At 46.1% G+C, this 12090-nt stretch overlaps 1 protein-coding gene across 1 annotated transcript; it reads left to right on the top strand.

Moving 5' to 3' along the window:
* The first annotated feature begins 9978 nt into the window (after positions 1-9978).
* On the top strand, positions 9979-10434 carry LOC138365052 (uncharacterized). The gene has a single exon (XM_069325155.1). The coding sequence runs from the start codon at positions 9979-9981 to the stop codon at positions 10432-10434; it is 456 nt and encodes a 151-aa protein (XP_069181256.1).
* Positions 10435-12090: the final 1656 nt, after the last annotated feature.

Below are 12090 nucleotides of genomic sequence, written 5' to 3'. Positions count from 1 at the left end.
AGCCTGTAAGGCAAGATTTACCCTCCCTGAATCCATGTTGGCGATTTGTCACGAAGTCCCTTCTCTCCAGATGTGTTACCAGGTCTTTTCTCACGATCTTCTCCATCACCTTGCATGGTATACAAGTCAAGGACACTGGCCTGTAGTTCAGTGCCTCTTGTCTGTCGCCCTTTTTGTATATTGGGACCACATTCGCCGTCTTCCATATTTCTGGTAGGTCTCCCGTCTCTAGTGATTTACTATACACTATGGAGAGTGGGAAGCAAAGTGCCTCTGCACACTCTTTCAGTACCCATGGTGAGATCCCATCTGGACCAACCGCCTTTCTAACATCCAGATCCAGCAGGTGTCTCTTGACCTCCTCTCTCGTAATTTCGAACTCCTCCAAGGCCGCCTGGTTTACCTCCCTTTCTCCTAGCACAGTGACCTCACCCTGTTCTATTGTGAAGACCTCCTGGAACCTCTTGTTGAGTTCCTCACACACCTCTCTGTCATTCTCTGTATACCTGTCCTCGCCTGTTCTAAGTTTCAATACCTTTTCTTTCACTGTTGTTTTCCTTCTGATGTGACTGTGGAGTAGCTTTGGTTCGGTCTTGGCTTTGTTTGCTATATCATTTTCAAAATTTTTCTCTGCTTCTCTTCTCACCCTGACGTACTCATTCCTGGTTCTCTGGTATCTCTCCCTGCTTTCTGGTGTTCTGTTATTCCGGAAGTTCCTCCACGCCTTTTTGTTCAGTTTCTTCGCTTCCATACATGCCCTATTATACCATGGATTCTTCTGTTGCTTCTCGGATTTTTCCCTTTGGGCCGGGATGAACCTGTTTACTGCCTCCTGACACTTTTGGGTAACATAGTCCATCATACCCTGTACAGACTTGTCTCTGAGGTCTGTGTCCCAAGGTATTTCACTTAGGAAACTTCTCATCTGTTCATAATTCCCCTTTCGGTATGCCAGCCTTTTGATTCCTAGTTCTTTTTTGGGGGAGATAAGTCCTAGCTCTACCAGGTACTCAAAGTTCAATACACTGTGGTCACTCATTCCCAAGGGCGCTTCCATCTTAACTTCCCTTATATCCCATTCATTTAGGGTAAATATCAAATCAAGCATTGCTGGTTCATCTTCTCCTCTCATTCTTGTTGGCTCTTTGGTATGCTGGCTTAGAAAGTTTCTTGTTGCCACGTCCAGCAGCTTAGCTCTCCATGTTTCTGGTCCTCTATGCGGGTCTCTGTTCTTCCAATCTATCTTCCCATGGTTGAAGTCTCCCATAATTAGTAGTCCAGATCCATTCCTGCTAGCAACAGAAGCTGCTCTTTCTATTATGTTAATGGTGGCCATGTTGTTTCTATCATATTCCTGTCTAGGTCTTCTGTCATTTGGTGGTGGATTATATATGACTGCGACTATAATTTTTTTCCCTCCATTTGTTACAGTACCTGCTATGTAGTCACTGAAACCTTCACAGCCCTGAATATCCATCTCCTCAAAATCCCAGCCTTTTCTTACCAGCAGAGCTACACCACCCCCACCTCTTCCTTCCCTCTCTTTCCGCATAACATAATAGTCCTGTGGGAACACTGCATTTGTTATTGTTTTCGTGATCTTTGTTTCTGTGAGGGCTATTATGTCTGGGTTTTCCTCTAGTACCAGTTCTCCAAGCTCATTTGCTTTATTTGTAATTCCATCTATGTTAGTGTACATCGTTTTGAGGCTCACTTTCTTCTGTCCCTTCTCAAATCGCCTCCTTGGTGAGTGTTCTGCTGGTGGGGGAGGCTGTTCCATGGGTGTGAGGACCTGTGAGGTGGGTAACAGGATCTCAGAGGATACTGGAATGAGGGGCGGGGGATCCAGTGAAGGGGGAGGGACAGGGAGGGTATGGGGTGAAAGGGGAGGGAGGACGGGAAAGAAAGGGGGGGAGGGAGGACTCGGGAGGAGGGGAGGGGTAGAAGGGTGGGGATTGGGTTTGGGGGGAGGGAGATTTGGCTGAACTTTTGAGTGGGGGCAGGGAGGGTTTGGGGTAGGGGGGTTTTCTATGCAGAGGAGGGAGGCGGGGTTGTCCTCCCTTCTGGTGTTACTGGGTAGCTGGTTGCGGGTTCCCCCCTCGCCTCTGGGGGTGTTGTGTTGGGAGCTGTGACTTCCTGGTTTTCCCCTCTCGCCCTGCGCCTCTTCCTTGCTTCTGCCGCCACGGCTCTCTCCTCCCTTGTCATGTCTCGCTGGAGGAATACATTTTTTAATTTTCCCACGTTTTTCAGGGAGCTCTTCCTTGATAGGATCCTCTCCTTTGTGTTCTCGTTTGCAAACACTATCTTTATCATTCGGTCTCGGTCTTTGTTGTACCGGCCTAGCCTGAAAACCTTCTAAATGCTATGCTCGGCCCCTTCCATGTCTAGTGCCTTTAGTACTTCATTCACTGCTGCTTTGTCCGTGTCATTCCACTCTGTCCTATTGGTTCCTTCCTGTTCCTTAATACCCACAGCAACCACTGATCTTTTCCTTTCCAGCAGTTGGCTAGTGGAGCGTGCCGCCTCCTGCGAGGTGGCTGCTTTCATGGCCACCTCCATCACTGCAGTCATTACTTCAGAGTTATTTTGTTTTAGTATTTCAGCAAATGTTGCTTTTATTGTGGCATTCTCATCCAGAAAACTATTACCACTTTCTCCCTGGGTGGTTTTCTGATTCTCAGCCTCGATACCATTCTCTTTGAGGGTTCTAATCTCCTCCTTTGCTGCTGTCAGCTCTCTTTTCAGGTTGCTTATTTCGTTCTTCATTTCCTGCATCATTTCTTGCATCTCACTCTTGATGTCCTCCAGAAACTGGGCGAACATTTCCTTCATCTCGTCACCTTGGCTCTTTCCTGCTCCCCTGGGACCTCTGGCTGCCATCTTGACCCTGTTGGGATGGGGGAGGGAGAGAGAGAGAGAGGGAGAGAGAGAGAGAGAGAGAGAGAAAGGGAGTGATAAAGGGAGAGATAAATGGGTGGGTGGGGGGGGGGGATCCGACCCTTCCACTGAAGTGAGAAGAAAGTAGAAGGGGAGGGGGGGGGGAGGAGATGGAGAGAGAGGCGGGAGGGAGAGAGAGGAGAGGGAGAGAGTGGATGAGGAAGAGAGCGGGTGAGGGAGAGAGCGGGTGAGGGAGAGAGGGGGGGAGGTGTGTGTGTGTGTGTGTGGGCAGAGAGGGAGGGGGAAGGAAAGAGAGGGAGGGGGAGGGAGGGGGAAGGAAAGAGAGGGAGGGAGAGGGGGAGGGAGGGAGAGAGAGAGAGAGAGAGAGAGAGAGCGAGAGAGAGAGAGAGAGAGAGAGAGAGAGAGAGAGAGAGAGAGAGAGAGAGAGAGAGAGAGAGAGAGAGAGAGAGAGAGAGAGAGAGAGAGAGAGAGAGAGAGAGAGAGAGAGAGAGAGAGAGAAAGAGAGAGAGAGAGAAAGAGAGAGAGAGCAGGAGAGAGAGAGCAGGAGATAGTGGGAGTGGGAGAGAGGGAGTGGGAGAGAGGGAGAGAGGGAGAGTGGGGAGGGGAAGAGTGTGTGTATGGGCGATGCGGGGGACTGGGGGTGGGGGGGCGGAGATGGCGACTAAGTCAGGTCAGGTCAGGTGGTGGGGTCAAGAGGGGGGGGATAGTAATTTCCTATCCCAGGTGTTAATGCCTTTTCCCCTGACTGAACAATTGTGTGTGTGTGTGTGCGTGCACGTGTGTGTGTGTCTGTTTTAGCGTGTGCACACTTGTGTGCGTGTATACGTACGTGGGCGGGCGTGCTTGTATGTGTCAAGATATCCCTTATGCGTTACCTCTGCCTAAATGAGCCACTCTGAGATTTTTAAATATATTTGATATCCTGAACGAGAATTTGATAATCTTTTACCTCAATCTGTACACCTGATTAATTGACCAGAGAGGGGTACATACCAGTCTGCCTCCCGCTCACACAACCAGATGAGTAAGGGCACGTATGTTGACGATGGATATCCGTCGTTGTCTCCCACTAGGTGATTCTCTAATTGCTGGTAGATTGATGAGGTCGGTTCTTCTCTGTCTACACAAAGCTCTGGAGTCAGTCACTGTATCGTTATGTGACAGGTCACTAATTCACTGTACCACTGATCACAGTCACCACTCAACAGCACAGTCAGGTGGTTCCACGGCGGGTCGTCCCACCCGGTCAGGTCACACACTTACATGCACCGGTGATGCCCTAGCTCCACTTTTCGTTTCTTCGCCAAATCTTCGCACTATCACTAGCGATATGACTATGCTATGTTGCACCCTGCTAGCTACACACTGCGAGAGGCCAAATACTATGATCTAGCCTCTATACTCCTTCAATGTCCCGAGAAATTGACGAATTGTGTGTGTGTGTGTGTGTGTGTGTGTGTGTGTGTGTGTGTGTGTGTGTGTGTGTGTGTGTGTGTGTGTGTGTGTGTGTGTGTGTGTGTGTGTGTGTGTGTGTGTGTGTGTGTGTGTGTGTGTGTGTGTACTCACCTAGTTGTGCTTGCGGGGGTTGAGCTCTGGCTCTTTGGTCCCGCCTCTCAACTGTCAATCAACAGGTGTACAGGTTCTTGAGCCTATTGGGCTCTATCATATCTACACTTGAAACTGTGTATGAAGTCAGCCTCCACCACATCACTTCCTAATGCATTCCATTTGTCAACCACTCTGGCACTAAAAAAGTTCTTTCTAATATCTCTGTGGCTCATTTGGGCACTCAGTTTCCACCCGTGTCCCCTAGTGCGTGTGCCCCTTGTGTTAAACAGCCTGTCTTTATCAACCTTGTCAATTCCCTTGAGGATCTTGAATGTGGTGATCATGTCCCCCCTAACTCTTCTGTCTTCCAACGAAGTGAGGTTTAATTCCCGTAGTCTCTCCTCGTAGCTCATACCTCTCAGCTCGGGTACTAGTCTGGTGGCAAACCTTTGAACCTTTTCCATTTTAGTCTTATGCTTGACTAGATATGGACTCCATGCTGGTGCCGCATACTCCAGGATTGGTCTGACATATGTGGTATATAATGTTCTGAAAGATTCCTTACACAAGTTTCTAAAGGCCGTTCTTATGTTAGCCAACCTGGCATATGCTGCTGCTGTTATCCTCTTCATATGAGCATCAGGGGACAGGTCTGGCGTGATATCAACCCCCAGGTCTTTCTCTCTCTCGGACTCTTGAAGTATTTCATCTCCCAAGTGATACCTTGTATCTGATCTCCTGCTTCCTACCCCTATCTTCATTACATTACATTTGCTTGGATTAAACTCTAACAGCCATTTGTTCGACCATTCCTGCAGCTTGTCCAGGTCTTCTTGAAGCCTCAAGCTGTCCTCCTCTGTCTTAATCCTTCTCATAATTTTGGCGTCGTCAGCAAACATTGAGAGGAATGAGTCTATACCCTCTGGGAGATCGGTCACGTATATCAGAAACAGGATAGGTCCAAGTACAGAGCCCTGTGGGACTCCACTGGTGACTTCACGCCAGTCTGAGGTCTCACCCCTCACTGTAACTCTCTGCTTCCTATTGTTTAGGTACTCCCTTATCCACTGGAGCGCCCTACCAGTTACTCCTGCCTGTTTCTCTAGCTTATGCATCAACCTTTTATGGGGTACTGTGTCAAAGGCTTTCCGACAGTCCAAAAAATGCAGTCTGCCCACCCTTCTCTTTCTTGTTTAATCTTTGTCACCTGATCGTAGAATTCTATCAATCCTGTAAGGCAAGATTTACCCTCCCTGAACCCATGTTGATGGGTTGTCACGAAGTCTCTTCTCTCCAGATGTGTTACTACGTTTTTTCTCACAATCTTCTCCATCACCTTGCATGGTATACAAGTTAAGGACACTGGCCTGTAGTTCAGTGCCTCTTGTATGTCACTCTTTTTGTATATTGGTACTACATTAGCAGTCTTCCATATTTCTGGTAGGTCCCCCGTTTCCAGTGACCTACTATACACTATGGAGAGTGGTAGGCAAAGTGCTCCTGCACACTCTTTCAATACCCATGGCGAGATTCCATCCGGCCCAACAGCTTTTCTCACATCCAGCTCCAATAGGTGCTTCTTGACCTCATCTCTTGTAATTTCGAACCTATCCAAGGTCACCTGGTTTGCTGCCACCTCTTCTAGCGCCGCGACATCTCCCTGTTCTATTGTAAAGACCTCCTGGAACCTTTTGTTGAGTTCTTCACACACCTCTTTGTCATTCTCTGTGTACCTGTCCTCGCCCACCCTAAGTTTCATCACCTGTTCCTTCACTGTTGTCTTCCTCCTGATGTGACTGTGTAGTAGCTTGGGTTCGGTCTTGGCTTTATTAGCTATATCATTTTCATACCTTTTCTCAGCTGCTCTTCTCACACTGACATACTCGTTCCTGGTTCTCTGGTATCTCTCTCTACTTTCTGGTGTTCTGTTATTACGGAAGTTCCTCCATGCCCTTTTGTTTTGCTCCTTTGCTTTCATACATTCCTTATTAAACCACAGATTCTTCCTTTGCTTCTCTGTTTTTTCCTGTCGGGCTGGGACAAACCTGCTTACAGCCTCCTGACATTTTTGGGTGACATAGTCCATCATGTCTTGCACGGACTTGGTTCCGAGTTCTGTGTCCCAATGTATATCCCATAGGAATTTATTCATTTCCTCATAGTTTCCCTTTCGGTACGCCAGCCCTTTGGTTCCCAGTTCTTTTTTGTAGGTGATAATTCCCAGCTCAACCTGGTACTCAAAGCTCAATACACTGTGATCACTCATTCCCAAGGGGGCTTCCAACTTAACTTCCCTTATATCCGACTCATTTAGGGTAAATATCAGATCAAGCAAGGCTGGTTCATCCCCTCCTCTCATTCTTGTCGGTCCCTTGACGTGTTGACTTAGAAAGTTTCTTGTTGCCACATCCAACAGCTTAGCTCTCCATGTGTCTGGGCCTCCATGTGGGTCTCTGTTCCCCCAATCTATCTTCCCATGGTTAAAGTCTCCCATGATTAGAAGTCTGGATCCGTTCCTGCTAGCCACAGAAGCTGCTCTCTCTATTATATTGATGGTGGCCAAGTTGTTTCTATCATATTCCTGTCTGGGTCTTCTGTCATTTGGTGGGGGGCTATATATGACTACTATTATAATTTTCTGTCCTCCAGTTGCTATGATGCCTGAAATGTAGCCACTGAAACCTTCACAGTTCTGAATTACCATCTCTTCGAAACTCCAACCTTCTCTTAGTAGCAGAGCTACACCACCTCCTCCTCTCCCTTCTCTCTCTTTCCTCACTACGTAGTAGCCCTGTGGAAATACTGTGTTTGTTATGATTTTCGTTAACTTTGTTTCTGTGAGTGCTATTATGTCTGGGTTTTCTTCTAGTGCCCATTCTCCAAGTTCACTTGTTTTATTTGAAATCCCATCTATGTTAGTGTACATCGCCTTGAAGCTCACTTTCTTCTGTTCATTTTCATGTCTCTTTCTTGGCAAGCATTCTGCTGGTGTGGGAAGCTGTTCTGTGGGTGAGAGGATCTGTGAGGTGGTTTGCAGAGTCTCAGAGGATTTTGGGGTGGGGGGTGGGGGTTGAAGGGACAGGTAGGGTGTGGGTTAAGGAGGTAGGGGGGACATGGAGGATACGCAGTGAGGGGGGAGGAGGGATAGGGAGGGTCTGGAATGAAGGGGGAGGGGGGACAGGGGGAAAAAGGTGGGAGGGGGGACGTGATGTGAATGGGGAAGCTAGGGGTGTCAGGGTCAGAATGGGGTGGGGTGGGAGGGAGGGTTGGGTGGGGGCAGGTAGGGTGAGGGGAAGGGAGGGTTTCTATGCAGAGGGGGGTGGTGGTGTGGCCCCCCCCCTCTGGTGTTGCTGGGATGCTGGTTTTGGGTTCTCCTCTTGTCTCTGGGACTGTTGTGTTGATGGCTGTGATTTCCTGGTTTGCTCCTCTCTCCCTGCGCTTCCTCCTTGCCTCTGCTGCCCTGGCTCTCTCCTCCTTCGTCCTGTCCCTCTGCAGGAATACTTTTTTGTATCTCTCCATATGCTGCAGACGACTCTTCCTTTCGAGAATGTCCTCCTTTGTGGTTTCGTTTGTAAACACCACCTTTACAAGTCGGTTTCTGTCCTTGTACCAGCCCAACCTGAAAACCTTCTCCATGTTATGTACAGCCCCTTCCATCTGTAACCCCTTCAGTAGCCCATGTACTGCCTCTCTATCCTTGCCATTCCATTCTTGCCTGTTGGATCCTTCCTGTTCTTTGATGCCTACAACTACCACTGATCTTTACCTCTCCAGCAGTTGAGTGGTGCACCTTGCTGCTTCCTGTGACGTAGCTGCTTGCATCGCTACCTCCCTCACTGTGTCCATTGCTTCTGAGCTCTTTTTCAGTATATCCGCAAATGTATCAGGTACAGAGGCATTTCCTTCCAATGTAACATTCCCACCTTCCCTTTGGATGATAATCTGATGCTCGGTCTTTTTATTTTTCTCTGTGAGAGATTTGATCTCCTCCCTTGCTGATGTCAGCTCACTTTGCAGATTGTTAATTGTAATCTTCATTTCATTCATCTCCCTCTTGAATTCCTCCAGAACTTGGGTTAGCAATTCCTTTGTTTGATCTCCCTAGCTGCTTTCCTTGTCCCTGTTGCGGCCTCCTGCCATTTTGTCCCTTGTCAAGAGAGAGAGAGAGCAAGAGAGAGAGAGAGAGACAGCAAGAGAGCAAGAGAGAGAGAGAGCAAGAGAGAGCAAACAAGAGAGAGCAAACAAGAGAGAGAAAAGAGCAAGAGAGAGAGAGAGCAAGAGAGAGAGAGAGCAAGAGAGAGAGAGAGAGCAAGAGAGAGAGAGAGAGAGAGAGAGCAAGAGAGAGAGAGAGCAAGAGAGAGAGAGAGAGCAAGAGAGAGAGAGAGAGAGAGAGCAAGAGAGAGAGAGAGAGAGAGAGAGAGAGAGAGAGAGAGCAAGAGAGAGAGAGAGAGAGAGAGAGAGAGAGAGAGAGAGAGAGAGAGAGAGAGAGAGAGAGAGAGAGAGAGAGAGAGAGAGAGAGAGAGAGAGAGAGAGAGAGAGAGAGAGAGAGAGAGAGAGAGAGAGAGAGAGAGAACGTGTGTGCTCTTGGGATGGGATTACTAGGAAAACCCGTTCTCGCAAATTTAATAAGTCAATATTGACTTATTAGTTGCGTGCATAGGTGACATACTAAACATAATAGTTTCCCTTGAAAAGCTTCATAGAAAACACCAACCTTACCTAACCTACTTAGTATGTTAAAATAAGCATCTTATAGCTTCGAAATTACAATTGTTACTTAACCTATTATAGGTATAGGTTAGGTAATAATTGTAATTACGAAGCAATAAGATGCTTATCTTAACATACTAAGTAGGTTAGGTAAGGTCGGTGTTTTCTATGAAGTTTTTCAAGGGAAACTATTATGTTAAGTATGTCACCTATGCACATATTTAATAAGTCAATATTGACTTATTAAATTTGCGAGAACGGGTTGACTAGGAGGTGAGGTGTGTGTGTGTGTGTGTGTGTGTGTGTGTGTGTGTGTGTGTGTGTGTGTGTGTGTGTGTGTGTGTGTGTGTGTGTGTAAAATATATCTAGACGACAGGACTCCTGTAAACTTTGCTAGGATGGCTGCCTGTATCACATGAATGCGTCGAGACGGGCTGGGTCACTGAGGGGAGTTGATCTTTGTGTCAGGAAATCCGTACACGTTTATCTTAATGATGGTGTTATCACTATTCACCTGAAAATAATGTTTATTGTACTATACATTAATCTCATTGTAGCAATGTTCTGACCGAATCATCTTCCTGATGCACCTTCCTGACTCCCATCTATTATTGGCATGACTGTTAACTCCGTATCATTGCTTGAGCCCTCGTACAGTAGCCCACATAGACGGAATCTGATAAACTCTCAAAAATGTTTGAACTGGACAATTTTAACTTTTCAGTCCTTAGCTCAAATACTTTTCTTTATCCCGTCCTAACTGACCTCCCGTTCAGGTGTCCCGTCCCGTCTTCTCAACACGGGGCATCCCAACACACCGGGATGAAGAAACTTCTCACATATTCTGCACCCCGGGCCAGGTCACCGTTCCTCACTGTGCCTCTCCTCTACAAGAACGTGCCTCTCCTCTACAAGAACGTGCCTCTCCTCTACAAGAACGTGCCTCTCCTCTACAAGAACGAGCCTCTCCTCTACAAGAAAGTGCCTCTCCTCTACAAGAACGTGCCGCCTTTCTACAAGAACGTGCCTCTCCTCTACAAGAACGTGCATCTCCGGTACAAGAACGTGCGTCTCCGGTACAAGAACGTGCCTCTCCGGTACAAGAACGTGCGTCACCGGTACAAGAACGTGCCTCTCCGGTACAAGAACGTGCGTCTCCGGTACAAGAACGTGCCTCTCCGGTTCAAGAACGTGCCTCTCCGGTTCAAGAACGTGCCTCTCCGGTTCAAGAACGTACCTCACTGGGAGAATGTGACAAAGCATTTTGATCATGTATAGTTTGGATATCGATGCTAGGTGGTGGCGGCTAAGTCCAAAACCTGCCATAATGCTATATAAGGATATCTATGTGAAGAATATGTAAAAATTATAATTCAACTCTCCTTCGGAAAGTACGACCTTGTCATCAAATGAAAAAAAAAATTATATTGGTTATTCCACGATGGAAAGACCTGCAGCAATATTCAACCAAAGAGAATATCCACTCAATAGAGAAGATGTGTCTGTTGGAAATAGGAATCTTGAATTGGCTGCCTCGCTGGCCTGTCATTTTACTTCTAAGATACAGGACTCTCATCCTGAACAAATAGCCTTCACAGATAGTTCCAAGTACTGTATAAAAGTTGTCAGCAGTAACTGTTTAACAGAGAGCTAACGTGCTCCTTAAATCACTCGACGAAGGTAAGACAATATGGCTAAATTAAGGACTGCTCAAGACCGTTACGCAGTTGTGTGGTGCTAAGCAGGTTTCATGTCAAGGCTGACTTCCATTTAGAATATTCGTGGTCACCACTTAGATACGTGATGCACTTAAAGAAACGTGGATGAATGTAGAAAATAGAGTACTATTAGCTGAATATAAAAATATTGGATTTAAACTTTTTCACACAGATAGATATATTAGACGAGGAAGGGGAGTAGACATTTACTTTAGGGAAAATCTGAAATGTAATATCAAAGAGGGAATCAAAACTGAGCCACACACACAAATTATTTGGATAGAATTAAACGAAAAATCAAATAATCTTATAAAAGGAGTTATATATAGGCCGCCAAACTTAAACAGAATGGAAGCAAAGCACCTATGGGATGAAATATCTAAAACATCTAGGTCTAGCTGTATTTGTGTCATGGGTGACTTTAATTTTAGTGGAATAAGTGGTTTAACAGAATAGGGAATAATGAAGCAGAAGATTTTCTAGAATTAATTGAAGATTGCTTTCTTACGCAACATATTAAGGAACCAATGCGGGAAAATAATATTTTAGACTTAGCATTAACTAACAGGGAAACACAAATTAAAGACATGGAAATAGAGAGGGAGCTAGGGAACAGTGATCACAAAGAAATCAGATTTAGCATGGCATGGAGTAGATTTGTCGGGGAAAATTTTGCAAAAGTGCCAGATTTTCGAGAAGCTGAATTTAATTGCATAAGAATTTTTTTGGGCCAAATAGATTGGAAAGTCTTGGGCATGGGAGGGTAGGCCGGTCTTGGAGCGAGACGTGAAACCAGCGATGTGTAATGTAAAGAGAGATTTTGATGTGGATTCAAAACATAACTTATTTAAAGATATTCTAAGAATTGCACAGGAACGTAGTATACTATACAAATTGAATAGATCGAATACTAATGACCCGAAATGGATAAAAGGATCTGAAGAATCTTATAGGTAGAAAGAGAGTTTGGTACAAAATGATTAAGATTGGGGAAGTCAGTTTAGAACAAGAATTCGTACAACTGGTTAGAAATGTTAATAAAGAGATAAGGAGGGCAAAAAGAAACTATGAAGTTCGTATTGCAGGCCAAACAAAGGCAAATCCTAAAGGGCTTTTTCAGTTATATCGAACAAAAGTTAGTTAAAGGATAGGTCCATTAAAAACCGAGACAGGTCAGATAACGGATAATGACGAAGAGATGAGTAGTATGTTTAAT

This window comes from Procambarus clarkii, chromosome 15 (genome assembly GCF_040958095.1).
Source record: "Procambarus clarkii isolate CNS0578487 chromosome 15, FALCON_Pclarkii_2.0, whole genome shotgun sequence".
Classification (NCBI taxonomy): Eukaryota; Metazoa; Arthropoda; class Malacostraca; order Decapoda; family Cambaridae; genus Procambarus; species Procambarus clarkii.
Note: the sequence above shows the minus strand (reverse complement) of the source record. Positions and strands in the feature narration are given on the sequence as shown.

What these genes read in the sequence shown, in the direction of transcription:
- LOC138365052 (XM_069325155.1), top strand. Translation starts at nt 9,979, where the DNA reads ATGAAGAAACTTCTCACATATTCTGCACCCCGGGCCAGGTCACCGTTC.